The following is a 21,706-nucleotide window of genomic DNA, read 5'->3' as shown; positions in this document are numbered from 1 at the left end:
AATCGGAAGACCCTGCATCGCTCAAACTCAAAAAAAATACACGTTATGCTTATTAGACTACGGGAGACGTTGTATTTCCGTGACTTGAGTTGTTTAAAAAAAGAGAAACAGAATCACTGTGGCAGACCCTAAGGGACTCCGTGAGGGACACAGCACTGTCAGCAGACCCAACACTGCAGTGCACAGGACTTTAACTTAGACAAACAGAAACACACACAAGAAAGCTGCTGTGTACAGTATTTATGTGGACTGTAGGTTCTGTGTACAGTAATGGTGAGTCAGATTGGAATCATCCAATTATTGTAATATTGTAGTGGTATGAGATAGGAATCATTCAGCCGTGTTCCTAATCACGATAAATGTATTTACTTTGTCACATTTCTTACCTACATATATATCTTTTTTTATATAATGTGCATCTATTTGATGTTTTGGGAACAGCAATCAGAAAAGGTGCCTAGCATTGTTGAAAGTAGGCCCCAGGTAAAGCCCTGATGAAGAGGGATGGTAATAAAGACTTACTTGATCACAGTGGATACAGGCAGTGGCGGTCCTTTGTCCTTGAGCTCCTGGACGTTGACCACCTGGGGAACGGTCTTCAGGGTAGACTCTGCCAGAGAGGAACTGACCACTGGTTGTCCACAAAGGAGAAAAATCAAACGATCATCATCATTATACAAAAGTGATAAAATACATGCAAAAGCATGTTGCTATTCTTGCAAAGCACGTAAACATTTTAATCAAACTATTATATTAATCTGACTATCCACAATAATAGCATAATTGTGTGCATCTAACAGTACTCAATGTCACGTTATGTTGGGTTACTGACACACAGATGTATACTGTCATGAATAGGCCTAATTGATTAGAAGTACTGTTTAAATAATTTAATTTGTTGACTAAAGTTTTATCAACCATAATTCTGCATAGTAAAACCATGGGGTTGTCAGTTCACCAGTGATCCTGGTCTTTGTCTCCCCATGGTGTCGGAGTATGAATATGGCATGAAGACAGATGGTGAGCAGAAAAGCTTTACCGGTCACTAAAGCTCTGCTGGTCAATACATCGGATTGTCAAACTGTTTTCAGTGTAGTGATGAATGAAAGCCAATGAAAGCTTCTTCCTAGATAGAAAAATTAACAAACTAGCAAGTTATACTACTAAGGTTAAAAGAGCCTAATATGGTCGAACAATACGGAAACAGGTCCCATGTCCTGTGCAGAGCAGAAAATGAAACATTGATAGATTTTTTTACTAGGTAAATGCAACGTTGTATGGGAGTTACAGTGACAGAAAAACAGTCACAAAGGCAATACACTTTCCATTATTTGCAACCTCTACAAAGGTCATGCCCTGCCTACCTGTTTTCTGATTAGCCATTTGCCTGAGGAAAGCGGCTTTAGCAGCAGCCTGTTGGGCAGGGAGGGGGACGGGTGTGGCCTTCTCAGTGGGAGGGGCTCCGTGCTTCACCGTCTTAGTGGCTAGTGCCGTGCTGTCCGCACCTCCCATGTTGATCTTATTGGTTGGAACTAGAAAATCGCTAAAGATGTTAGCACATTTGATAACTTATTGTACAACAGACCAGCTCTCTGAAAACCACATTGAACAGCACTTTGTCATATGGTTGGCTGTCCCCTCTGTCCTGATGGTTGTTACTAGAACATAAAACAATACAAACTACATAGTACAACAGCAAAGTTTTAGAACCTCTTGTTCTCTGACCAACCTGGTTAAATAAAGATCAACTAAAAAGTCAATGGAGTTTCCTACCTGTGCTTAGGATGGGGCTGAGTCCCAGGCCCATGCCCTGGTGCACCTTGCTGAAAGGAGTGGACTGGATGGCACCAAACCCTGGGGCTATGGAAGGGGTGCGTACCACCGTGGGGTGGCGGGGCATAGAGGTGGGCAGCACGGGGAGGGGGGCAGGCTCGGGCTCCGGTTCCTCCTCAAAACAGTGGGAGTAGTCAGGGTCCAGGGTCTGAGACAGGGAGGAGGTGGAGCTCACATCGTCCAGATTCTCGTAGTAATTGGGAGAGAGGAAGGCCGATCGGAACAGGTTGGCTGGGGTAAAAGATGGAACCATTCAGGAGAAGTACATTCCACACATTACTGACACTACACTGCTCACTATGTTCTGTGTGTTGGGAGTACCTGGAGCGGTGGAGCGGACTGGTGGTGTCTGCCTCTTGGAGAGGAAGTTACGCAATTGAGACTGCTTCACTGGAGACATCTTGGCTGAAGAAGTGGAAAGAGTCATAATACATTTACATCACAATAGTTAACACAGTGAGACACGGGTTGGAAAGTATTTTACCTGAAGACTTTGAGGTCTTAGGAATGGTCTCTAGACTGGCTTTCAGGAGTGCATCTCTCAAACTCTCCAGCTCGTTGTCCAAACTATTAAACACAAAAAAAAAATGTTTATTTCATCCAAATTTAATCAGGTAGGCCAGTTGAGAACAAGTTCTCATTTACAACTGCGACCTGGCCAAGATAAAGTAAATCAGTGCGACAAAAACAACAGAGTTACACATGGAATAAACAAACGTACAGTCAATAACACAATAGAAAAATTAGTATACAGTGTGTGCAAATGATGTAAAGAGGTAAGGCAATAAATAGGCCAATAGTGGCGAAGTAATTACAATTTATCAATTTACACTGGAGTGATATATGTGCAGATGAGGATGTGCAAGTAGAAATACTGGTGTGCAAAAGAGCATAAAAACAAAAAATGGGGATGAGGTATAGTTGGTTGGATGGGATATTTACAGATGGGCTGTGTACAGCTGCAGTGATCTGTAAGCTGCTCTGACAGCTGACGCTTAAAGTTAGTGAGGGAGATATAAGTCTCCAACTTCAGCAATTTTTGCAATTCATTCCAGTCATTGGCAGCAGAGAACTGGAAGGAAAGGCGGCCAAATTACGTGTTTGCTTTGGGGATGACCAGTGAAATATACCTGCTGGAGCGCGTGCTACGGGTGGGTGTTGCTATTGTGACTAGTGAGCTGAGATAAGGCGGAGCTTTACCTAGCAAAGACTGATAGATGACCTGGAGCCAGTGGGTTCGGCAACAAATATGTAGCGAGGACCAGCCAACGAGAGCATACAGGTTGCAGTAGTGGGTAGTATATGGGGCTTTGGTGACAAAACGGATGGCACTGTGATATACTGCATCCAATTTGCTGAGGAGAGTGTTGGGAGGCTATTTTGTAAATGACATCGCCAAAGTCAAGGATCGGTAGGATAGTCAGTTTACGAGGGTATGTTTGGCAGCATGAGAACTGAGTTCATGAGCCTACTTCATTTTTTATCCACTATGCATAATTATTTGCAACACACACACGCCCCAGTGAACATTTGACATATAAAAAAAACTAAACAGACCAAAAACATCCTCGTGCTGCTACATATCTGGCCATTGTTTTTCAGGTATACACCCTTGTACATACCCCTGTTCTGTGGGGGTGGCTGCAGCGGGCTGGGTGGGGCCAGGAGTACTCCAGGCTGCAGTCTTGTTGTAGAGCCGCAGGGCATGGAGGTCTTTGACCAGTGTGTCCAGTCTCTGCTTCTGCTGGTTGATGATGTCCAGGTTGTTGGCCAGGGCCGTGAACAGAGCCTCCCTTTCTGGGACAATCATGTGTCTGGGAGAGACAGGAGTCACAGAGGGAATTGGTTAGAAAGGAAACATTTAACATACAATGATAATGAGAAATTGTCATAGGAAATTAATTACAGGTCAAAAATGAAAGTGATCTATTTTCTTTCTCACTCACTTCTGTTTCTTCTTCTTCTTCTCCAGATGTTTCTCCCACTCCAGGTCCAACACGTCGTTCACATCCTCCACAGCAAACTTCACATACTGGTACAGCCTGCGGATCTCCTGGTTATGGGGAAAAACCACAAGAGGAAATGATCACCCAACAAAACAAAGTCTGCTATACGAAAAACAGTTTAACATGGGTCATCTTTTTCAATAGTGTTCTGCCTTTGCCATTTCTAAAACATCCACCCTGATGAATCATGGAAGTTCCCTTTACACACCCAACCATCCATCTCTTCCTACCATAATGTATAGAGCCATCACCCTCCTCCCCCCAGGCTTACCTTGAGTTGGTCTTCACTGCGTGGGTCCAGTGGTTTCTTGTACAGCAGCTGCAGGTAGCCCCTGTCTCTGTTGAGCTCACTCATGGCCTTGGCGTCCTCTGCACCGGCAAAGCCCTCCAGCATGGTGGTTTTTTGAGTGCTGATGTCCCCATGGAGAGACTGGGGAGAACAAGAACACACACATGGTCAGAGCCTATGAGGGATAGAAAGGGTCTAGGTCTTTAGGAGGTTATAGTGTGTGTGGTACCAGTTTGTTGTGTGTTATTTAGAATTGGACACAACTGGATACATTAACAATGGCAACTTCACCAAGCTTCATGTCCTGACTCAGACTGGCCTTACCTCTCATTTTAATACAATGTAATCAAATTCAGTTCGTACCTCAGTGGTTTCTTTTATCTCCAGGGTGAAGATGTGCAGGTCCTTAGACTCTTTCCTCAGCTCCTTCATCTCCTCCATGGTGCCCACTCTAAAGTCTGCCTTGTGGCTGCGCGACTTCAGGTCAGCCAGCTCCTTCTGGAAATGGCCGATCTGAGAGGAACACAATCAGCATAAAGCTACCATGATGACAATATACTCACTGTAAAATGATTGGAGCATGGTGCTGGAAATAGCCAAGTGGTTGGTTCGATTCCTTTGTGGGTTAACTACAGTGATTATGTGAGGTTATGACAACAAACAGCATTAAGTAATACAATTAAAAAGTAATTAAATAGCAGTAGTTTAAATCTGGAATCCTTACTTGGTGAAACAGCTACGCCAGTTTGGAATATTATAACAACAAAGTTACTTTAAACAACGGCCATCATTGCACGCGCAACAGAACACCAGAATATACAATACCAGTCAAGTTTGGACAAACCTACTCATTCAAGGGTTTTTCTTTATTTTTACTATTTTCTACATTGTAGAATAATAGTGAAGACATCAAAACTATGTAAGTCACTGAGCTTTTCAGTAAGGTTTTGATGTCTTCACTAGTTTCTACTGCCAGTGTTTGTCTATGGAGATTGCATGATTTTATACACCTGTCAGCAACGGGTGTGGCTGAAATAGCCAAATCCACTAATTTGAAGGGGTGTCCACATACTTTCTTCTATACAGTACCATTTTTTACATTTTTTACATTGTAGAATAATAGTTCAGACTTCAACACTATTAAATAACACATATGGAATCATGTAGTAACCCAAAAAGCATTCAAACAAAATCAAAATATATTTTATATTTGAGATTCTTCAAAGTAGCCACCCTTTGCCTTGGTGACAGCTTTGCACACTCTTGGCATTCTCTCAACCAGCTTCATGAGGTAGTCACCTGGAATGCATTTCAATTAACAGGTGTGCCTTGCTAAAGGTTAATATGTTCTTAATGCGTTTGAGCCAATCTGTTGTGTTGTGACAAGGTAGGGGTAGTATACAGAAGATAGCCCTGTTTGGTAAAAGACCAAGTCCATATTACTGCAAGAACAGATCAAATAAGCAAAGAGAAATGACAGTCCATCATTACATGAAGGTCAGTCAATGTGGAAAACCTCAAGAACTTTCAAAGTTTCTTCAAGAGCAGTTGCAAAAACCATCAGGTGCTCTGATGAAACTGTCTCTCATGAGGACCACCACAGGAAAGGAAGACCCAGAGTTACCTCTGCTGCAGAGGATAAGTTCATTAGAGTTACCAGCCTCAGATTGCAGCCCAAAAAAATGCTTCAGAGTTCAAGTAAGAGACACGTCTCAACATCAACTGTTCATAGGAAACTGTGTGAATCAGGCCTTCATCATCAAATTGCTGCAAAGAAACCACTACTAAAGGGCACCGATAAGAAGAAGAGACTTGCTTGAGCAAAAAAACACGAGCAATGGACATTAGACAAGTGGAAATCTGCTCTTTGGTCTGATGAGACCAAATTGTTGATTTTTGGTTCCAACCGCCGTGTCTTTAGGAGACGCAGAGTAGGTGAACGGATGATCTCCACATGTATGGTTCCCACCCTGAAGCATGGAGGTGGTGGTGTGATGGTGCTTTGCTTGTGACACTGTCAGTGATTTTTTATAATTCAAGGCACACTTTTATTTTATTTCACCTTTATTTAACCAGTTAGGCAAGTTGAGAACAAGTTCTCATTTACAATTGCGACCTGGCCAAGATAAAGCAAAGCAGTTCGACAACATCCAAAAACAGAGTTACATATGGAGTAAAACTACAATCAATGATACAGTAGAAAAAAATAAGACTATATACAATGTGAGCAAATGATGTGAGATAGGGGAGGTAAAGGCAAAAAAGGCAAAAAAGGCCATGGTGGCAAAGTAAATAAAGTATAGCATGCAAAACACTGGAATGGTAGATTTATAATTTGAAGAAAGTTCAAAGTTAAAATATAAATAATATGGTGCAAAGGAGCAAAATAATAAATAAAAGAAATAAATACAGTAGGGGAAGAGGTAGTAGTTTGGGCTAAATTATAGATGGGCTATGTACAGGTGAACAGGTGAAACACTTAACCAGCAAGGCTACCACAACATTCTGCAGCAACACGCCATTCCATCTGGTTTGCGCTTAGTGGGACATTTACCCAACCTCAACCCAACTGAGATGGTTTGGGATGAGTTGGACCGCAGAGTGAAGGAAAAGCAGCCAACAAGTGCTCAGCATATGTGGGAACTCCTTCAAGACTGTTGGAAATACATTCCTCATGAAGCTGGTTGAGAGAAAGCCAAGAGTCTGCAAAGCTGTCATCAACGCAAAGGATGGCTACTTTGAAGAAACTAAAATATATTTTTATTTGTTTTTTGGGGTTTTATTTCATAGTTTTGACGTCTTCACAATTATTCTACAATGTAGAAAATACTCAAAATAAAGAAAAACCCTTGAATGAGTAGGTGTGTCCAAACTCTCGCCTGTTTCCTCAACCAAAAAAAAACAATAACAAAGGCGCTGGGACAAACAGTGGTGCTGTTTCACCTGTGCAGACTACAGATTTAACTTTTTATGGATAGGGGGCAGTATTTTCACGGCCGGATAAAAAACGTACCCGATTTAATCTGGTTATTACTCCTGCCCAGAAACTAGAATATGCATATAATTATTAGCTTTGGATAGAAAACACTCCAAAGTTTCTAAAACTGTTTGAACGGTGTCTGTGAGTATAACAGAACTCAAATGGCAGGCCAAAACCTGCGAAGATTCTGTACAGGAAGTACCCTGTCTGACCATTTCTTGGCCTTCTTTGCCATCTCTATCCAAAACAGAGTATCTCTGCTGTAACGTGACACTTTCTGAGGCTCCCATAGGCTCTCAGAAGGCGGCAGAACGTTGAATGATGACTTTGCAGTCTCTGGCTGAAAAACAGTAGCGCATTTGGTAAGTGGTCGATCTGAGAACAATGAGACTGGGGTGCGCGTGCACGAGACGACTCCATGTTTACATTTTCAGTTTTTGAACGAAAACAACGACTCCCGGTCGGAATATTATCGTTTTTTTACGAGAAAAATCGCATAAAAATTGATTTTAAACAGCGTTTGACATGCTTCGAAGTACAGTAATGGAATATTTTGAATTTTTTGGTCACGATACGCGCCGGGCGCGTCACCCTTCGCTACCCTTCGGATAGTGTCTTGAACGCACGAACAAAACGCCGCTATGTGGATATAACTATGGATTATTTGGAACCAAAAGAACATTGGGTGATGAAGTAGAAGTCCTGGGAGTGCATTCTGACGAAGAACAGCAAAGGTAATCCAATTTTTCTTATAGTAAATCTGAGTTTGGTGAGTACCAAACTTGGTGGGTGTCAAAATAGCTAGCCATCATGGCCGGGCTATCTACTGAGAATATTGCAAAATGTGCTTTCACCGAAAAGCTATTTTAAAATCGGACACCGCGATTGCATAAAGGAGTTCTGTATCTATAATTCTTAAAATATTTGTTATGTTTTTTGTGAGTAATTTAGTAAATTCACCGGAAGTGTTCGGTGGGAATGCTAGTTCTGAACGTCACATGCTAATGTAAAAAGCTGGTTTTTGATATAAATATGAACTTGATTGAACAGAACATGCATGTATTGTATAACATAATGTCCTAGGAGTGTCATCTGATGAAGATCATCAAAGGTTAGTGCTGCATTTAGCTGTGGTTTTGTTTTTTGTGACATTATATGCTAGCTTGAAAAATGGGTGTGATTATTTCTGGCTGGGTACTCTGCTGACATAATCTAATGTTTTGCTTTTGCTGTAAAGCCTTTTTGAAATCGGACAGTGTGGTTAGATAAAGGAGTCTCTTGTCTTTAAAAAGGTGTAAAATAGTCATATGTTTGAAAAATTGAAGTTTTCGGATTTTCGAGGAGTTTGTATTTCGCGCCACGCCCATCATTGGATATTGGAGCAGGTGTTCCCCTAGCGGAATGTCTAGATGTAAGAGGTTAAGAGAAACACCATTAGATGAATCTGTTACCTCCTCCAGTATTCCAGCCATGACTGGGTCCGAGTCCTTCCTCTGCTGCAGCTGTCTCTCCAGGGCCTTCACACTCAGCGCTGCCTACAGGAGGGAACACAGACAGATTTTGTCTCTACAATTATGACCAGTACTACAAGAAATGGATTGGCCTAATACCTGAGAAGGCTGATGTTTTAATACCTGTGGAGTGGGTGCACTTGTCTGGGTGGCTGGGGCAGGTTTCTGTGCAACCATGGGGGGTGTACTGGTTTGGACTGGGCGAACTGGGGATGAGACAGAAAGGATAAAGGATCACAAACCAAACTACAACATGACCGAATACAAACAGTGTAGCTATTCCCTCCGCAACGCAATCAAACAAGCTAAGAGTCAGTATAGAGACAAAGTAGAGTCACAATTCAACGGCTCAGACACGAGAGGTATGTGGCAGGGTCTACAGTCAATCACGGACTACAAAAGAAAAACCAGCCCCATCGCGGACCACGATGTCTTGCTCCCAGACAGACTAAACAACTTCTTTGCTCGCTTTGAGGACAATGCAGTGCTACTGACACGGCCCACTACCAAAACCTGCAGGCTCTCCTTCACTGCAGCCAATGTGAGTAAAACATTTAAACGTGTTAACCCTCGCAAGGCTGCAGGCCCAGGCGGCATCCCCAGCCGCGTCCTCAGAGCATGAGCAGACCAGCTGGCTGGTGTGTTTACGGACATATTCAATCAATCCTTATCCCAGTCTGCTGTTCCCACATGCTTCAAGAGGGCCACCATTGTTCCTGTTCCCAAGAAAGCCAAGGTAACTGAGATAAATGACTACCGCCCCGTAGCACTCACTTCCGTCATCATGAAGTGCTTTGAGAGACTAGTCAAGGACCATATCACCTCCACCCTATCTGACACCCTAGACCCACTCCAATTTGCTTACCCCCCCAATAGGTCCACAGACGATGCAATCGCAATCACACTGCCCTAACCCATGTGGACAAGAGGAATACCTATGTAAGAATGCTGTTCATCGACTACAGCTCAGCATTTAACACCATAGTACCCTCCAAACTCGTCATTAAGCTCGAGTCCCTGGGTCTCGACCCCGCCCACAAGGGTGCGTTCTCAGCCCTCTCCTGTACCCCCTGTTCACCCACGACTGCGTGGCCATGCACGCCTCCAACTCAATCATCAAGTTTGCAGACGACACTACAGTGGTAGGCTTGATTGAGGGCCCTCGGAGTGTGGTGTCAGGAAAATAACCTCACACTCAATGTCAACAAAACAAAGGAGAGGATCGTGGACTTCAGGAAACAGCAGAGGGAGCAGCCTCCTATCCACATCGACAGGACAGCAGTGGAGAGGGTGGAAAGTTAAGTTCCTCGGCGGACACATCACGGACAAACTGAAATGGTCCACCCACACAGACAGCGTGGTGAAGAAGGTGCAGCAGTGCCTCTTCAACTTCAGGAGGCTGAAGAAATTCGGCTTGTCACCAAAAACACACAAGCTTTTACAGATGCACAATCGAGAGCATCCTGTCGGGCTGTATCACCGACTGGTATGGCAACTGCTCCGCCCATAACCGTAAGGCTCTCCAGAGGGTAGTGAGGTCTGCACAACGCATCACCGGGGGCAAACTACCTGCCCTCCAGGACACCTACACCACCCGATGTCACAGGAAGGCCAAAAAGATCATCAAGGAAAACAACCACCCGAGCCACTGCCTGTTCACCCTGCTATCATCCAGAAGGCGAGGTCAGTACAGGTGCATCAAAGCGGGGACCGAGAGACTGGAAAACAGCTTCTATCTCAAGGCTGTTAAACAGCCATCACTAACATTGAGTGGCTGCTGCCAACATACTGACTCAACTCAAGCCACTTTAATAATGGAAAAATGTATGTAATAAATGTATCACTAGCCACTTTAAACAATGCCACTTTATATAATGTTTACATACCCTACATTACTCATCTCATATGTATATACTGTACTCTATACCATCTACTGCATCTTGCCTATGCCGTTCGGCCATCACTCATTCATATATTTTTATGTACATATTCTTATTAATTCCTTTACACTTGTGTGTATAAGGTAGTTGTTGTGAAATTGTTAAGATTATTGTTAGATATTACTGCATGGTCGGAACTAGAAGCACAAGCATTTCGCTACACTCACATTAACATCCGCTAACCATGTGTTTGTGACAAATCAAATTTGATTTGACAAATATGCTAATGTTGGTATACAAATTAAAATTGTATTATTTTATCAAAGCCATTCATATAAATATGTATAAATAATGCTGTAAAGCTCATCATTCTCCTTACCTGGCAAGGCTGTAGGCCTTGTGGCAATGGGCAGCGGGGCGGGCTGGCTAGTGGGTTCAAAGAAGGCAGGTTTGGGGGTGAAGGAGAAGGGCAGAGAGGCTGGAACTGCAGCTGGAGCAGGGGTCTCCACTGCCAGGAACCTGAGCAACAGAAACAAATATATCTAGCCAAGTCAGCCAGCTAGCATCTAAGAGATATGTGAACACAGTAAAAGTTATTCAACAAGTTATATCAAACTCTCCTCTCACCGGTCATTGAGGTTCATCTTCACAGCGGGAGTGGCTGGCTCGGGGGTACCTCGGAGCACCGTGATAGGGGAGGCGGTGGCCAGGCGCTGGGGGGTGGGCGTCAAAGTGGGGGAGGGGTCTGGAGTAGTCTCCACCACTGGAGGCTTGGGGGCACTGAAGGAGAAGGAGGAGGCTGCGGCGGGGGTATCAGTCAGGGGCTTGGAGGCAAAGGAGAAACCAGCGGAGGTGCCCGAGGCTGGGGCCGCGCTGAAGGCCGTGTAGCCCTCGAGGGACAAGGCGGGAGGAGCAGTGGAAGAGGAAGGGGGCATGGAGAATGAGAAGCCGGATGAGGAGACTGGAGCTGGGGCAGGGGCTGTGGTGGTGAACAGGGAGGCAGGGGGAGTCTGCGTGGGGGACGAGGGGGGGCGGAGAGGAGGGAACGACCCAAGGGTTGATGAGAGTGTGGTTGGGTAAGGGGGCGGGGGAGCTGCAGAACCTGCAAAGCAGAGGAGAGCGCTGGTTTTAGTGGGCCATATCACAACACTATTATAAGTACTCCACAGTATGTTAGTAGTATAGGTATAGCAAGTATCATAAGACAAATGTCTCCAGTGAGACAGAAAATAAATACAACTATTTGTAAATATGAAAAAGTTCCTCCAGACCCGCAGGGGGCAGTCTCTCTCCATCCAGAGCCAGGTTGGTGGGGGCAGCAACCAGCTGCTTGGCCCCAGGGTTAAGGTTGAGCAGTGAAAAGGGGCACAACACTCCGTCTGTAGACAGCAGCAGCAGAGTGGGTACCGGGGGAAGAGTCTTCTCATCAGCTGTAATGACAGTTGAGGTGATAGATATGTTAGAGGGCCAATGAGAAGTGCAGTACAAGTATGGGTAGTCAGAGAGAAACCCACAGGCATAAACACACAGACTTCAACACAAAAGCAAACACACAGCCATTGAAAGGCACACAAACACACTAAAGCTCTTGAGGCAGATGCACGCCCACACACACACAAAAGCTGAGATAAGTACAAGGACAGAGCATAGGAAGGGCTATATTTCTGTGTGAATTAAGAGACCTTAAGGTCTTAATAAGAAATAAAGCCCCGAGCACCATCACTAAGGCCAGTGTGATGAGACAAATAATGAGTGTGATTGCCTGAGACTGCTCTCCATAGAGAAAACACAAGTTTGGAAAGCTCAAGGTAAACCTCATCAACATTCTCAGACATGCTTGTCTGGCTATGCTGTTTGTTGTCATTTCCTTTGTCTGAGTCATTGTAATGAGCGTGGGCCTCAATCTCTCCCTCGCTCTTTCTCTCCAATACAGCTGAGGTCTCACTTGGGTTTGATCAGAGTACAATCATTTCAAAATGCTGCACAAACTGCTGATTTGGTTTGCTGGTGGAGTCCTTTTGAGTGGGTAGCCCAGACAGCAACATCAGTGGTGCTATGTGACTGTCTGACTGCTTAAACAGTAGATTCTGAGACAGTAGCTTGTCACTTTTCATCTCACAGCTGCCCAAAAAGACCACTGCGCCAACCAGCGTTGCCTACCAACTGCTACTAAGGAGATGAACGTTGCACAGTGTCATGACGTTGGCCTCTTTGGGTACAGGAAGGACAGTTGACCCCCTCCCCTTTGTACCATCACCCAACCTACCTTCCCCCCCAACCCAGGGTTGTAAAAATTCCAAGAGGAGAATCTACTACAACATGTTTCATAGAGAGACAAAGGAAATTCTTCCAACTCATAGAATTGGAGAACCTAGCGACATGTGTGTTCTGGAGAAGATATGGAAGATTGATGAAGACTCCAGCTACGAACTGATCCGCTTGGTACAATTTTGTGATACTCAGAAGAGACAATATAGCCATATTACCCTAAAACGGTCTACATGATAGCCTCAGCGATGAGACTGAATCCACATGGTTGTATACAATGTATTATTAAGGATAAAGCTATTTGTAATACATTGAGATGCTATGTACTGATGTTAATGTGATAGAATTATATTTCTGTAACCAAGTCTAGCTCAGTCATAGGCACGCCCCCAGGGACACATACAGGACCAGGCGTCATTTGACAAGCCTGTTCTCTGGGCCCTATAAAACACCCCCTGATTTACATTTCTACAGACCAGGCCTCCACTCCATCGTGAGTTTGGCCCATAGGTTTGACCAGCCAAGTACTCTACTGAAAGTGAACCATACCACGTGGTTAACTTTTAGACTATCGATATCGACAGAATAAGAACAAGTCTTTGATATTAATTATTAGTCTGCAGCTAAGTAAATTATATCATCGAACGCGAAGACCAACCACATCCATTCTATGACGACATTCATGAATGTCGCTCTGACAGATCCATTCTAACCGAGAGTGAGAGAGAGAGAACGCTGACAAACTCTCCATCAGAACAAAACTCTCCAACAAGAATCCCGACGACACATGAGCGTAAATATATATTGATTGCAAATGTTCCCGAATGAGTGAGCCTTCAATTGTCAATTGTTAATATTAATGAACTCTGTGTAACTTCTCAGCTTACCGTTTTATGACCCATTGTCTAACAGACCAGCCATGCTTGTTAGCCAGTAGGGCACATTACTATGCCAATCCTTGGTGACGATAATTGCTGTTTGTATGTTTTCTGTTAATTACTTAGTGTAGTAAATAAATGATTTTAAGACAATTGATGTATGGATGATTTTAGTAAAGACTGGGTTCGTGCAGATAACCAAGAATTACAACTTTCATGATGAGACTGAAACAACATACGGGTTAAGATTGACTGCTATCGATGTAAAATATTACTAAGTATTTTAAGAGTTTATTCAGAGGATAACAGCTCTATAAACGTTCTTCTGTGGTGCCCCGACTTTCTAGTTAATTACATTTACATGATTAGCTTAATCAGGTAATATCAATTACAGAGAAATAATTTTATAAGTTAGCATGTCATATCACTTAATCCGGCATAGCCAAAGACACGACAACAGTGTATTAAAAAAAGTTGAACTATGCTTCTAATTGAAGTGCATCATTCACTGTTGGTTTTACCAACATATCAGCTGATTCGAAATGGTTCACCATCTTATTTTGCTTGAAGCTTCCTGTGTACTCTACATTCTCAGATCTGAGCGAACTGGACTGGTAACAATATGGCAGGTTGGCGGAAGTGTCTGTCAAATAGCTTACTTTAAACATTTACAAATCCTAATGCGGGTCAAGGATCTAGTGACCGTTTTGGAATGGGGTCATAGAAGAATCTAGAAAGTTGGAAGAGGAGAGAGCAGCAACCACTCACTGATGTGGATCTCCTGCTGGCTGGTGTAGACGATGGCCAGGCCCAAAGGCAGCGTGTCGTCGTTATTCTGTGAAACAGGCAGCTCTCCCCTACTGGCGTCCTCCAGCAGCCATAGCTCCCAGTTGGACTGAACAACACCACAACAGCACATGGCAGATGTTACATAACATAGACACTCAGTTGCTCACTTGATCAACATCAGTTGGCCTTTGGGAAGGGAAAGGTGATACCTAGTCAGTTGCACAACGGAATGCATTCAACCGAAATGTGTCTTCCACATTTAACCCAACTCCTCTTAATCAGATAGGTGCGGGGGCTGCTTTAATCGACGTCCAAGTCATCACGCCCGGGGAGTAGTTGTTGTTTGGAGTTAACAGCCTTGCTCAAGGACAGAACGGCAGATTTCGAACCAGCAACTTTTTGGTTACTGGCCCAACGCTCTTAGCCGCTAGGCTACCTGCCGCCCAGGCTTTGCTACTCTATAATAATTTATCAGAAGATGCTGAGGTGATGTTTGCTTGTGGGAGGTACCTAATGGATCTGACTATGTGGTGCACAAAGACATCTGAAGTTGAGAAATCCACATTGACCTGCTATAGTTTCTAAGACCCAAGGTGAGAATCAAACCAATAGCTGGTCCCCAAATATTACCTTATCTTCTTGCTTGGCAATGACACTGACTTCAATGGAGGCTGCCGATGCGGCAAGAACAACATCCCTGAAAGAAGGAGAAACAACGAGTATATGTGATTAACCAACCTCACGGTTGTTCCTCAAAACAGAACAGAGCTTATACCAACTGAGTACGCATACAAAAGCCACTTTCTACAAACAAGAGCTTTTTAGCTTTCGCAGTGTTCTGTACACAGGCAGGGCAGAATACAGAGTGGGCAGCGTCTCACCAGTCCTCTATGTGGCTGAGGAAGTAGTGCAGCTGTCTCTCTGTGCAGGTGCCGTAGACGGGGTCGTTGAAGTTCAGGTACCTCTCCTCCCTCTTCTCGGTCTTTGTCTGTCAGATCATCATGTTAATTGTCAAAATGTCACAATCTATCAGGAAGGAAAACATTTCTGTCACTGAGCAGCGGTACTACTCACAGGGAGGGAGATCACCACCAGTTCAGGGGGTGTTTCTGGACAGCCATCGGCTGCTGCATACACCACGGCAAACACAAACGTACTCAGCCACTGCACATCAAGTACTGGCAGAGAAAGGACAACACAAAGAAAACATATCTGTGAGATTCGGGTTATTTGGCCGGAGAATAAAGGCACTGAAAATGTCTAAAAAGGATAAGAGGTTTATTGCTTCAGGCCAGCGGGATCTGTGTCTAGTTTACCTTTGACAGGGTTGTCAGAACTGTAGAAGCTTGGGCAAGGGATTACTTTCTTCTCCTGAAGCCCCTGTTCAGGAGAGCAGAGTCAGAGTCACACCAGGGCGTATACTACATCATACACACGGCACAGGAATAATGAGTGTGTCTACAATTACTGTACTATGCTGGAGTTGTTGGGTCAGACTTACTGGAGTGTACTGACTGACTGTTGCATTCATTTTTCCTGCTGCCACTTGCTTTCCTTTGGGACTCCAGCATACTGTATGAAGAGAGAAGATGACAGAAATAGTGAGCAAAACTGTATAAATGATAATCACATGAAAATGTAAATAATTTCAGCATGTAATCTTTAAAGTGATGACACATTATGTCACACTCACCACAGGTGATTCCTTCGGTGGCGGGGAGCTGGGCCTGCACTGTGACGCTGTCTGTGACCTCAAGCACCATCATGCTGCCGTCAGACAGACAGGTGGCCAGCATGGACGCCTGCACCGGGTTCCATTTGAGGTCCTGCACAATTATGCCCAGGCCGACTCCAGGTCGCAGAGTCACAAATGGCAACTTCTGCAGTCGGGCCTGGAGAAAGGGGACAGCCATAGAAGTGAGGGGATTAAGTGTGTGGGGAAAATATGGAACTGAAGAAGTGGGGGTGACTAGTCTTAGTGTGCTTGTGGTTGATATCAAAGCTTGAACTCTGAACTCTGTTTCACCATGACAAAACCGTATCACTTCACTCTGAAAAAAAGTGGTTTTCTAACACTGTCCTCCAAAGATGGACATATTGCCTCTCAAAAAAGCAGGCCATAACAGATCCTAATGAAAAATGAAGAGAACACACATATTGCAGCAGATACTAGAACATAAACCGATCCATCTGCTCCATTAGCAGGTGGGGGTTGTTATGAGAGTTAGTAAATCACCTTGTTGATGAAGGTGCGGACGTCGTAGAAGTCCAATGACAGGCCAGACTCTTCTGACATGCCGCTGACTGACAGGGTGAGCTCATCACTACTGAGGCCCAGGTTGTGCACAGGCAACTCCACAGGTACATCAGTCAAGGCTGCTATCCCCTCAACTAAGGGAGAGAGAAAGGGGATAAGAGAGAGAAGGGAGTAAGATGTAGAGAAAAAGGTAGAAATCAAGTCAAATTGGCCAAGGCAAGCCATTAACAGTCTTTGCTTAGCCAAAACTGTACACGATGGAATGACCAATTTAAGGACATTCTTACTTATTTCATTGGAGTTCCCCTCAACTTTGTCTGCAGCTAGGATGTCCCGCGTGCGGTACACCTTGATCTTTTTGTCTAGTCCAACAAATGTCAGTCCGAATTTGTTTGAGATGGCAAGTAGACTTGATCTATCCTTTGGCAGGTCATCAGGTGAATCAAATACCCGGGTTTTCTTCATTTGCCGGAACTGAAAATCCTGCATAAAATAATAAGAAAATACTTATTAATGACCGTGATAGCAATGAAAGTCTTGTACTGTAGGCTGCTGGTTTAAGACCTGTAAAGAACATTTTGACTATGTTAATAAACATTTGTTGTTGATTGGATGAGTTAGATTTGTAAATAAGTCAAATAGGTAGTTAGTGGTGCTTTATTATAGTACCACTATCACCAATGTTGGGATAGCTAGTAGCTGAATGAATGCCTTCTGGGGAAAAAATGCTCCTATTAATAGCAAAAACAAGATTTAGAGCACAACATTCATAAATGGTTGTCGCTAGAGTAGCAGTTTTAAGAGGTACATTTAAAGGAAAGGTCATCAGTAGTAGGTAACTAGTAGGTTAGTAGTAGGTTTTACTTGACACCCACCATTATAACACATTATGACAGTTATAACAATGTCATATCAGCAGACATAACACTGTCCTGACCCATATATTTACACCTGTTGTGATATAGCCTTCCCTGTGGCTCAGTTGGTAGAGCATGGTGTTTGCAACGGCAGGGTTGTGGGTTCGATTCCCACGGGGGGCCAGTAGAAAAAAGAAAATAAAAAATGTATGAAATGAAATGTATGCATTCACTACTGTAAGTCGCTCTGGATAAGAGCGTCTGCTACATGACTAAAATGTAAATATAAACTACTGTTCAAAAGTTTGGTGTCACTTAGAAATGTCCTTGTTTTTGAAAGAAAAGCACATTTTTTGTCCATTAAAATAACATCAAATTGATCAGAAATACAGTGTAGACATTGTTAATGTTGTAAATGACTATTGTAGCTGGAAACGGCTTGTTTTTTATGTAATATCTACATAGCCGTACAGAGGCCCATTATCAGCAACCATCACTCCTGTGATCCAATGGCACGTTGTGTTAGCTAATCCAAATGTATCATTTTAAAAGGCTAATTGATCATTAGAAAACCCTTTTGCAATTATGTTAGCACAGCTGAAAACTGTTGTACTGATTAAAGAAGCAACGAAACTGGCCTTCTTTAGACTAGTTGGGTATCTGGAGCATCAGCAGGTTCGATTATAGGCTCAAAATGGCCAGAAACAGAAATGAGAACTATTCCATGCGAGAAATTGCCAAGAAACTGAAGATCTCGTACCACGCTGTGTACTACTCCCTTCACAGAACAGCGCAAACTGGATCTAACCATAATAGAAAGAGGAGTGGGAGGCCCCAGTGCACAACTGAGCAAGAGGACAAGTACATTTGTGTCTAGTTTGAGAAACAGACGCATCACAAGTCCTCAACTGGCAGCTTCATTAAATAGTACCCGCAAAACACCAGTCTCAACGTCCACAGTGAAGAGGCGACTCGGGATGCTGCCCTTCTAGGCAGAGTTCCTCTGTCCAGTGTCTGTTCTTTTGCCCATCTTAATCTTTTCTTTTTATTGGCCAGTCTGAGATATGGCTTTTTCTTTGTCACTATGCCTAAAAGGTCAAGATTATTTATCCATATAGATGAAGTGGGCGAAGAACAAACCCATCTTTACATTGTTTAAGATAGAACTGAAACGAAATGGTCAGTAAATGTAAAAACAAAAAAGTACGTACCATAAAACTTTGACAAATTTAAAATGTATTTTGACATGTAATACCCCTGTCTACGTAGCTATGTTTATGCACGCTTGTCTGTATATTTCTGTTTTTGTACGTGTGCTATTGTTCATTCAAAAAATGTATGTAACAAATAAATGTACAGTGGTTAGTAGCTAACTAACGTTACTTACTAAGTTACAGCTTAAGGTCAGTGTTAGACACCCAATTGTACACAGCTAGCTTAGGTAACGTTAGCTATCAACTGTTAATCCATAAAGTTCCTTTGCTTTTATGGAGACATATTGATGTTCGTGATGTTGTTGTTAGCTACCTAGCGGAGTCTGCCTTAGCTAGCTATCTTTCACTAAAGTTCAGGCAAGCTTCTAACGTTAGCCAGTAACATTGTGGGGATTTGGCAGTAAGGAATAGCCCATACAGTACTTCAGTTGGAAGGTTATCCCCAGGCCGAAACAAATACGAGTTAACCCGTCTATGTTGCCTTTAGCTAACGTTATCTATCTAGCTAACAAACCACTTGCTGCGCAAGTAAGCTACTGCCGCAACCTGAACCTAGCAAGCTACACTACGTACACTAGTGTGCCTACCTTCATTTCCCTTTCGGGAGGAGAGTCAGGGTCGTCACTCATGTTGAAATAACAGCAGGTATATTTGTTTTGGCTACAGCCGAACTCTAAGAAATATACACGGCTTAACTTTTCGTTTCCACATGAAACGAAATCATACCGCGCTCGAATTTTGTGAAATGCAATACGGAAGTGACACAAGCATTATTCACGAAGGTATTATACCGCGTTCATGTAATAGTCGGAACTAGGAAAATCGGATATTTCGATTATGCTGTTTGGTTGTAGTTTCACACGTCCCACTTTCAAAAAACAGCAAGTCAGCAATGTTGGAGTTTCCTAATTCCGATTTGTGTTGAACGCGGCATAATATAAGAACGGGTATTCTGCCAGCAGCACAAATGATGACGTCACTGTCGTATGGTAATGAGGAATTCCTTGAAAATATAAGCCTGAATATCAAAACATTGCAATGTGGACAACTTATTCAAAAGATATTGCGTTTTAATCAATGGCCACTTTTATTGTGCCAACAAGAAAAGTCAATAAGTAATTTATGAAAACATTTTTTTTTAAATGTGGGGAATACAATATTGGGATGCAAAGAGAACTTTTCTACCTGCCTCTACTAAAGTGAGTTGGGAAATACTCAGTAGGGTCTCTACACTAACCAGATATGTTACGTTTTTGAGGGGGACTGTGTCCCACCGCCTGCTGATGGTTTTTCACTCCACCCCCTCCATAGCCCCCTATGCAATACACTGTACATAGAATACATATTGAATTGCAGAGAGAAAACCTTTCTACCCGTATCATCTAAAGTGGGGTGGAAAATACTCAGTAATGTCTCTACTAACCAAATATGTGTAACTTTGGAGGGGGACTGTGTTATAAACATGTGTTATAGACATATGCATTTAGTTTTGAATGTTATATTATTCCAAAATAATAAATAAATGTACTGTTATTTTGATGAATATCACTTGGGAAGACAAAACACCATAACACTTTTTCTTTTGCTTACCCTGCTTGCTTCCAGTGTGAAATAAAATGTCATTCCATACTAGACTTTCATACACTCTTGCCTTGCCCCAATGGAGGTACCAAATGCCGATTATTAGCAATTGATTACTTGAGAAGTCAACTGCTTCAAAAACACAATGTAAACAATGATGGACTAACATATCTGTTAAAGTAATTAGATTAAGCTAATGGTAATGGAAATGGCTGCACCTTTACACATATAAACCAGCCCAAGGCCAGTCTTGACATGAACCAAAAAATGCATCATGTTAATCGCTTGGCCTGACCAAATAAAATATTTTTGAGGTAGTATGCTAGCAAAATCATGTTGATATATGTTTATATCACCCCAATTATGTACAGCGTTCTAACAATTTTCTTAAACCCACCTCTCCATCTCTCCAAATTGTAATTTCTTAGAAAAAGTGATTATTACTTAGCCTTCGTCTTGCCTTATTTAAAGACCTAAGCAAGCACAATATGAGGATGAAATACACTTTAAACCAGTTGAACACTTATACTTTACTAGGAGTTATTTGGTTACTAGATGCCCTACAGAGTATTTCCCACACCACCTTAGCTGAGACGAGTATGAAAAGTTCTCTTTACAAGCCAGTAACTGTCCCATAAACACTGAGTGTACAAACCATTACTCTTTCCATGACATAGACTGACCAGGTGAAAGCTATGATCCCTTATTGATGTCACTTGTTAAATTCAAGTGTAGATGAAGGGGAGGAGACAGGTTATAAAATGATTTTTAAGCCTTGAGACAATTGAGACAAGGGTTGTGTATGTGTGCCATTCAGAGGGTGAATGGGCAGGACAAAATATTTAAGTGCCTTTGAATGGGCTATAGTAGTAGGTGCCAGGCACACCAGCTTGTGTCAAGAATTGCAACACTGCTGGTCAACATGGGCCAGCATCCCTGTGGAATGCTTTCGACGCCTTGTAAAGCCCATGTCCCAACAAATTAAGGCTGTTCTGAGGGCAAAAGGGGAGAGGAGGGGTGCAACTCAATATTAGGAAGGTGATCCTAATGTTTGGTTTACTCAGTGTATTGCATTGCAGTGAATGGAGTGGGTGGAGTAAGGAGTCACTGTCACGTCCTGACCAGTATAAGGGTTATTTGTTATTGTAGTTTGGTCAGGACGTGGCAGAGGGTATTTGTTTTATGTTTGATTTATTATTTCCGGGTTTTTGGGTAATGTTCTATGTTTGTATTTCTATGTGGTCTCTGGTCTTTTGTATTTCTATGTCTGGTTTATTGGGGTTGGACTCTCAATTGGAGGCAGGTGTTTTCTCGTTGCCTCTGATTGGGAGTCCTATATATGGGTATGTGTTAGGTTTAGTGT

At 43.0% G+C, this 21,706-nt stretch overlaps 1 protein-coding gene across 4 annotated transcripts in view; it reads right to left on the bottom strand.

Moving 5' to 3' along the window:
- The window catches only part of LOC115204100 (nuclear pore complex protein Nup214), a 62,344-nt gene extending 42,716 nt beyond the window's left edge, over positions 1-19,628 (bottom strand). For all 4 annotated transcript variants that reach the window (XM_029769419.1, XM_029769420.1, XM_029769417.1 and 1 more), the window contains exons 1-24: positions 19,350-19,628; positions 16,979-17,174; positions 16,671-16,825; positions 16,128-16,326; positions 15,936-16,006; positions 15,751-15,814; positions 15,509-15,612; positions 15,316-15,422; positions 15,065-15,131; positions 14,414-14,540; positions 11,771-11,929; positions 11,127-11,601; positions 10,879-11,018; positions 8,743-8,825; positions 8,560-8,643; positions 4,492-4,641; positions 4,111-4,269; positions 3,780-3,886; positions 3,456-3,647; positions 2,318-2,400; positions 2,155-2,238; positions 1,774-2,064; positions 1,365-1,532; positions 523-631 (exon numbers count right to left, since the gene is read on the bottom strand). In XM_029769419.1, the coding sequence (XP_029625279.1) occupies positions 523-631; positions 1,365-1,532; positions 1,774-2,064; positions 2,155-2,238; positions 2,318-2,400; positions 3,456-3,647; positions 3,780-3,886; positions 4,111-4,269; positions 4,492-4,641; positions 8,560-8,643; positions 8,743-8,825; positions 10,879-11,018; positions 11,127-11,601; positions 11,771-11,929; positions 14,414-14,540; positions 15,065-15,131; positions 15,316-15,422; positions 15,509-15,612; positions 15,751-15,814; positions 15,936-16,006; positions 16,128-16,326; positions 16,671-16,825; positions 16,979-17,174; positions 19,350-19,391 (3,416 nt within the window). In that variant the 5' untranslated portion in view covers positions 19,392-19,628. The remainder of the gene's footprint in view (positions 1-522; positions 632-1,364; positions 1,533-1,773; positions 2,065-2,154; positions 2,239-2,317; positions 2,401-3,455; positions 3,648-3,779; positions 3,887-4,110; positions 4,270-4,491; positions 4,642-8,559; positions 8,644-8,742; positions 8,826-10,878; positions 11,019-11,126; positions 11,602-11,770; positions 11,930-14,413; positions 14,541-15,064; positions 15,132-15,315; positions 15,423-15,508; positions 15,613-15,750; positions 15,815-15,935; positions 16,007-16,127; positions 16,327-16,670; positions 16,826-16,978; positions 17,175-19,349) is intronic.
- Positions 19,629-21,706: the final 2,078 nt, after the last annotated feature.

The sequence above is a fragment of the Salmo trutta genome, chromosome 12 (assembly GCF_901001165.1).
Source record: "Salmo trutta chromosome 12, fSalTru1.1, whole genome shotgun sequence".
Lineage (NCBI taxonomy): Eukaryota > Metazoa > Chordata > Actinopteri > Salmoniformes > Salmonidae > Salmo > Salmo trutta.
Note: the sequence above shows the minus strand (reverse complement) of the source record. Positions and strands in the feature narration are given on the sequence as shown.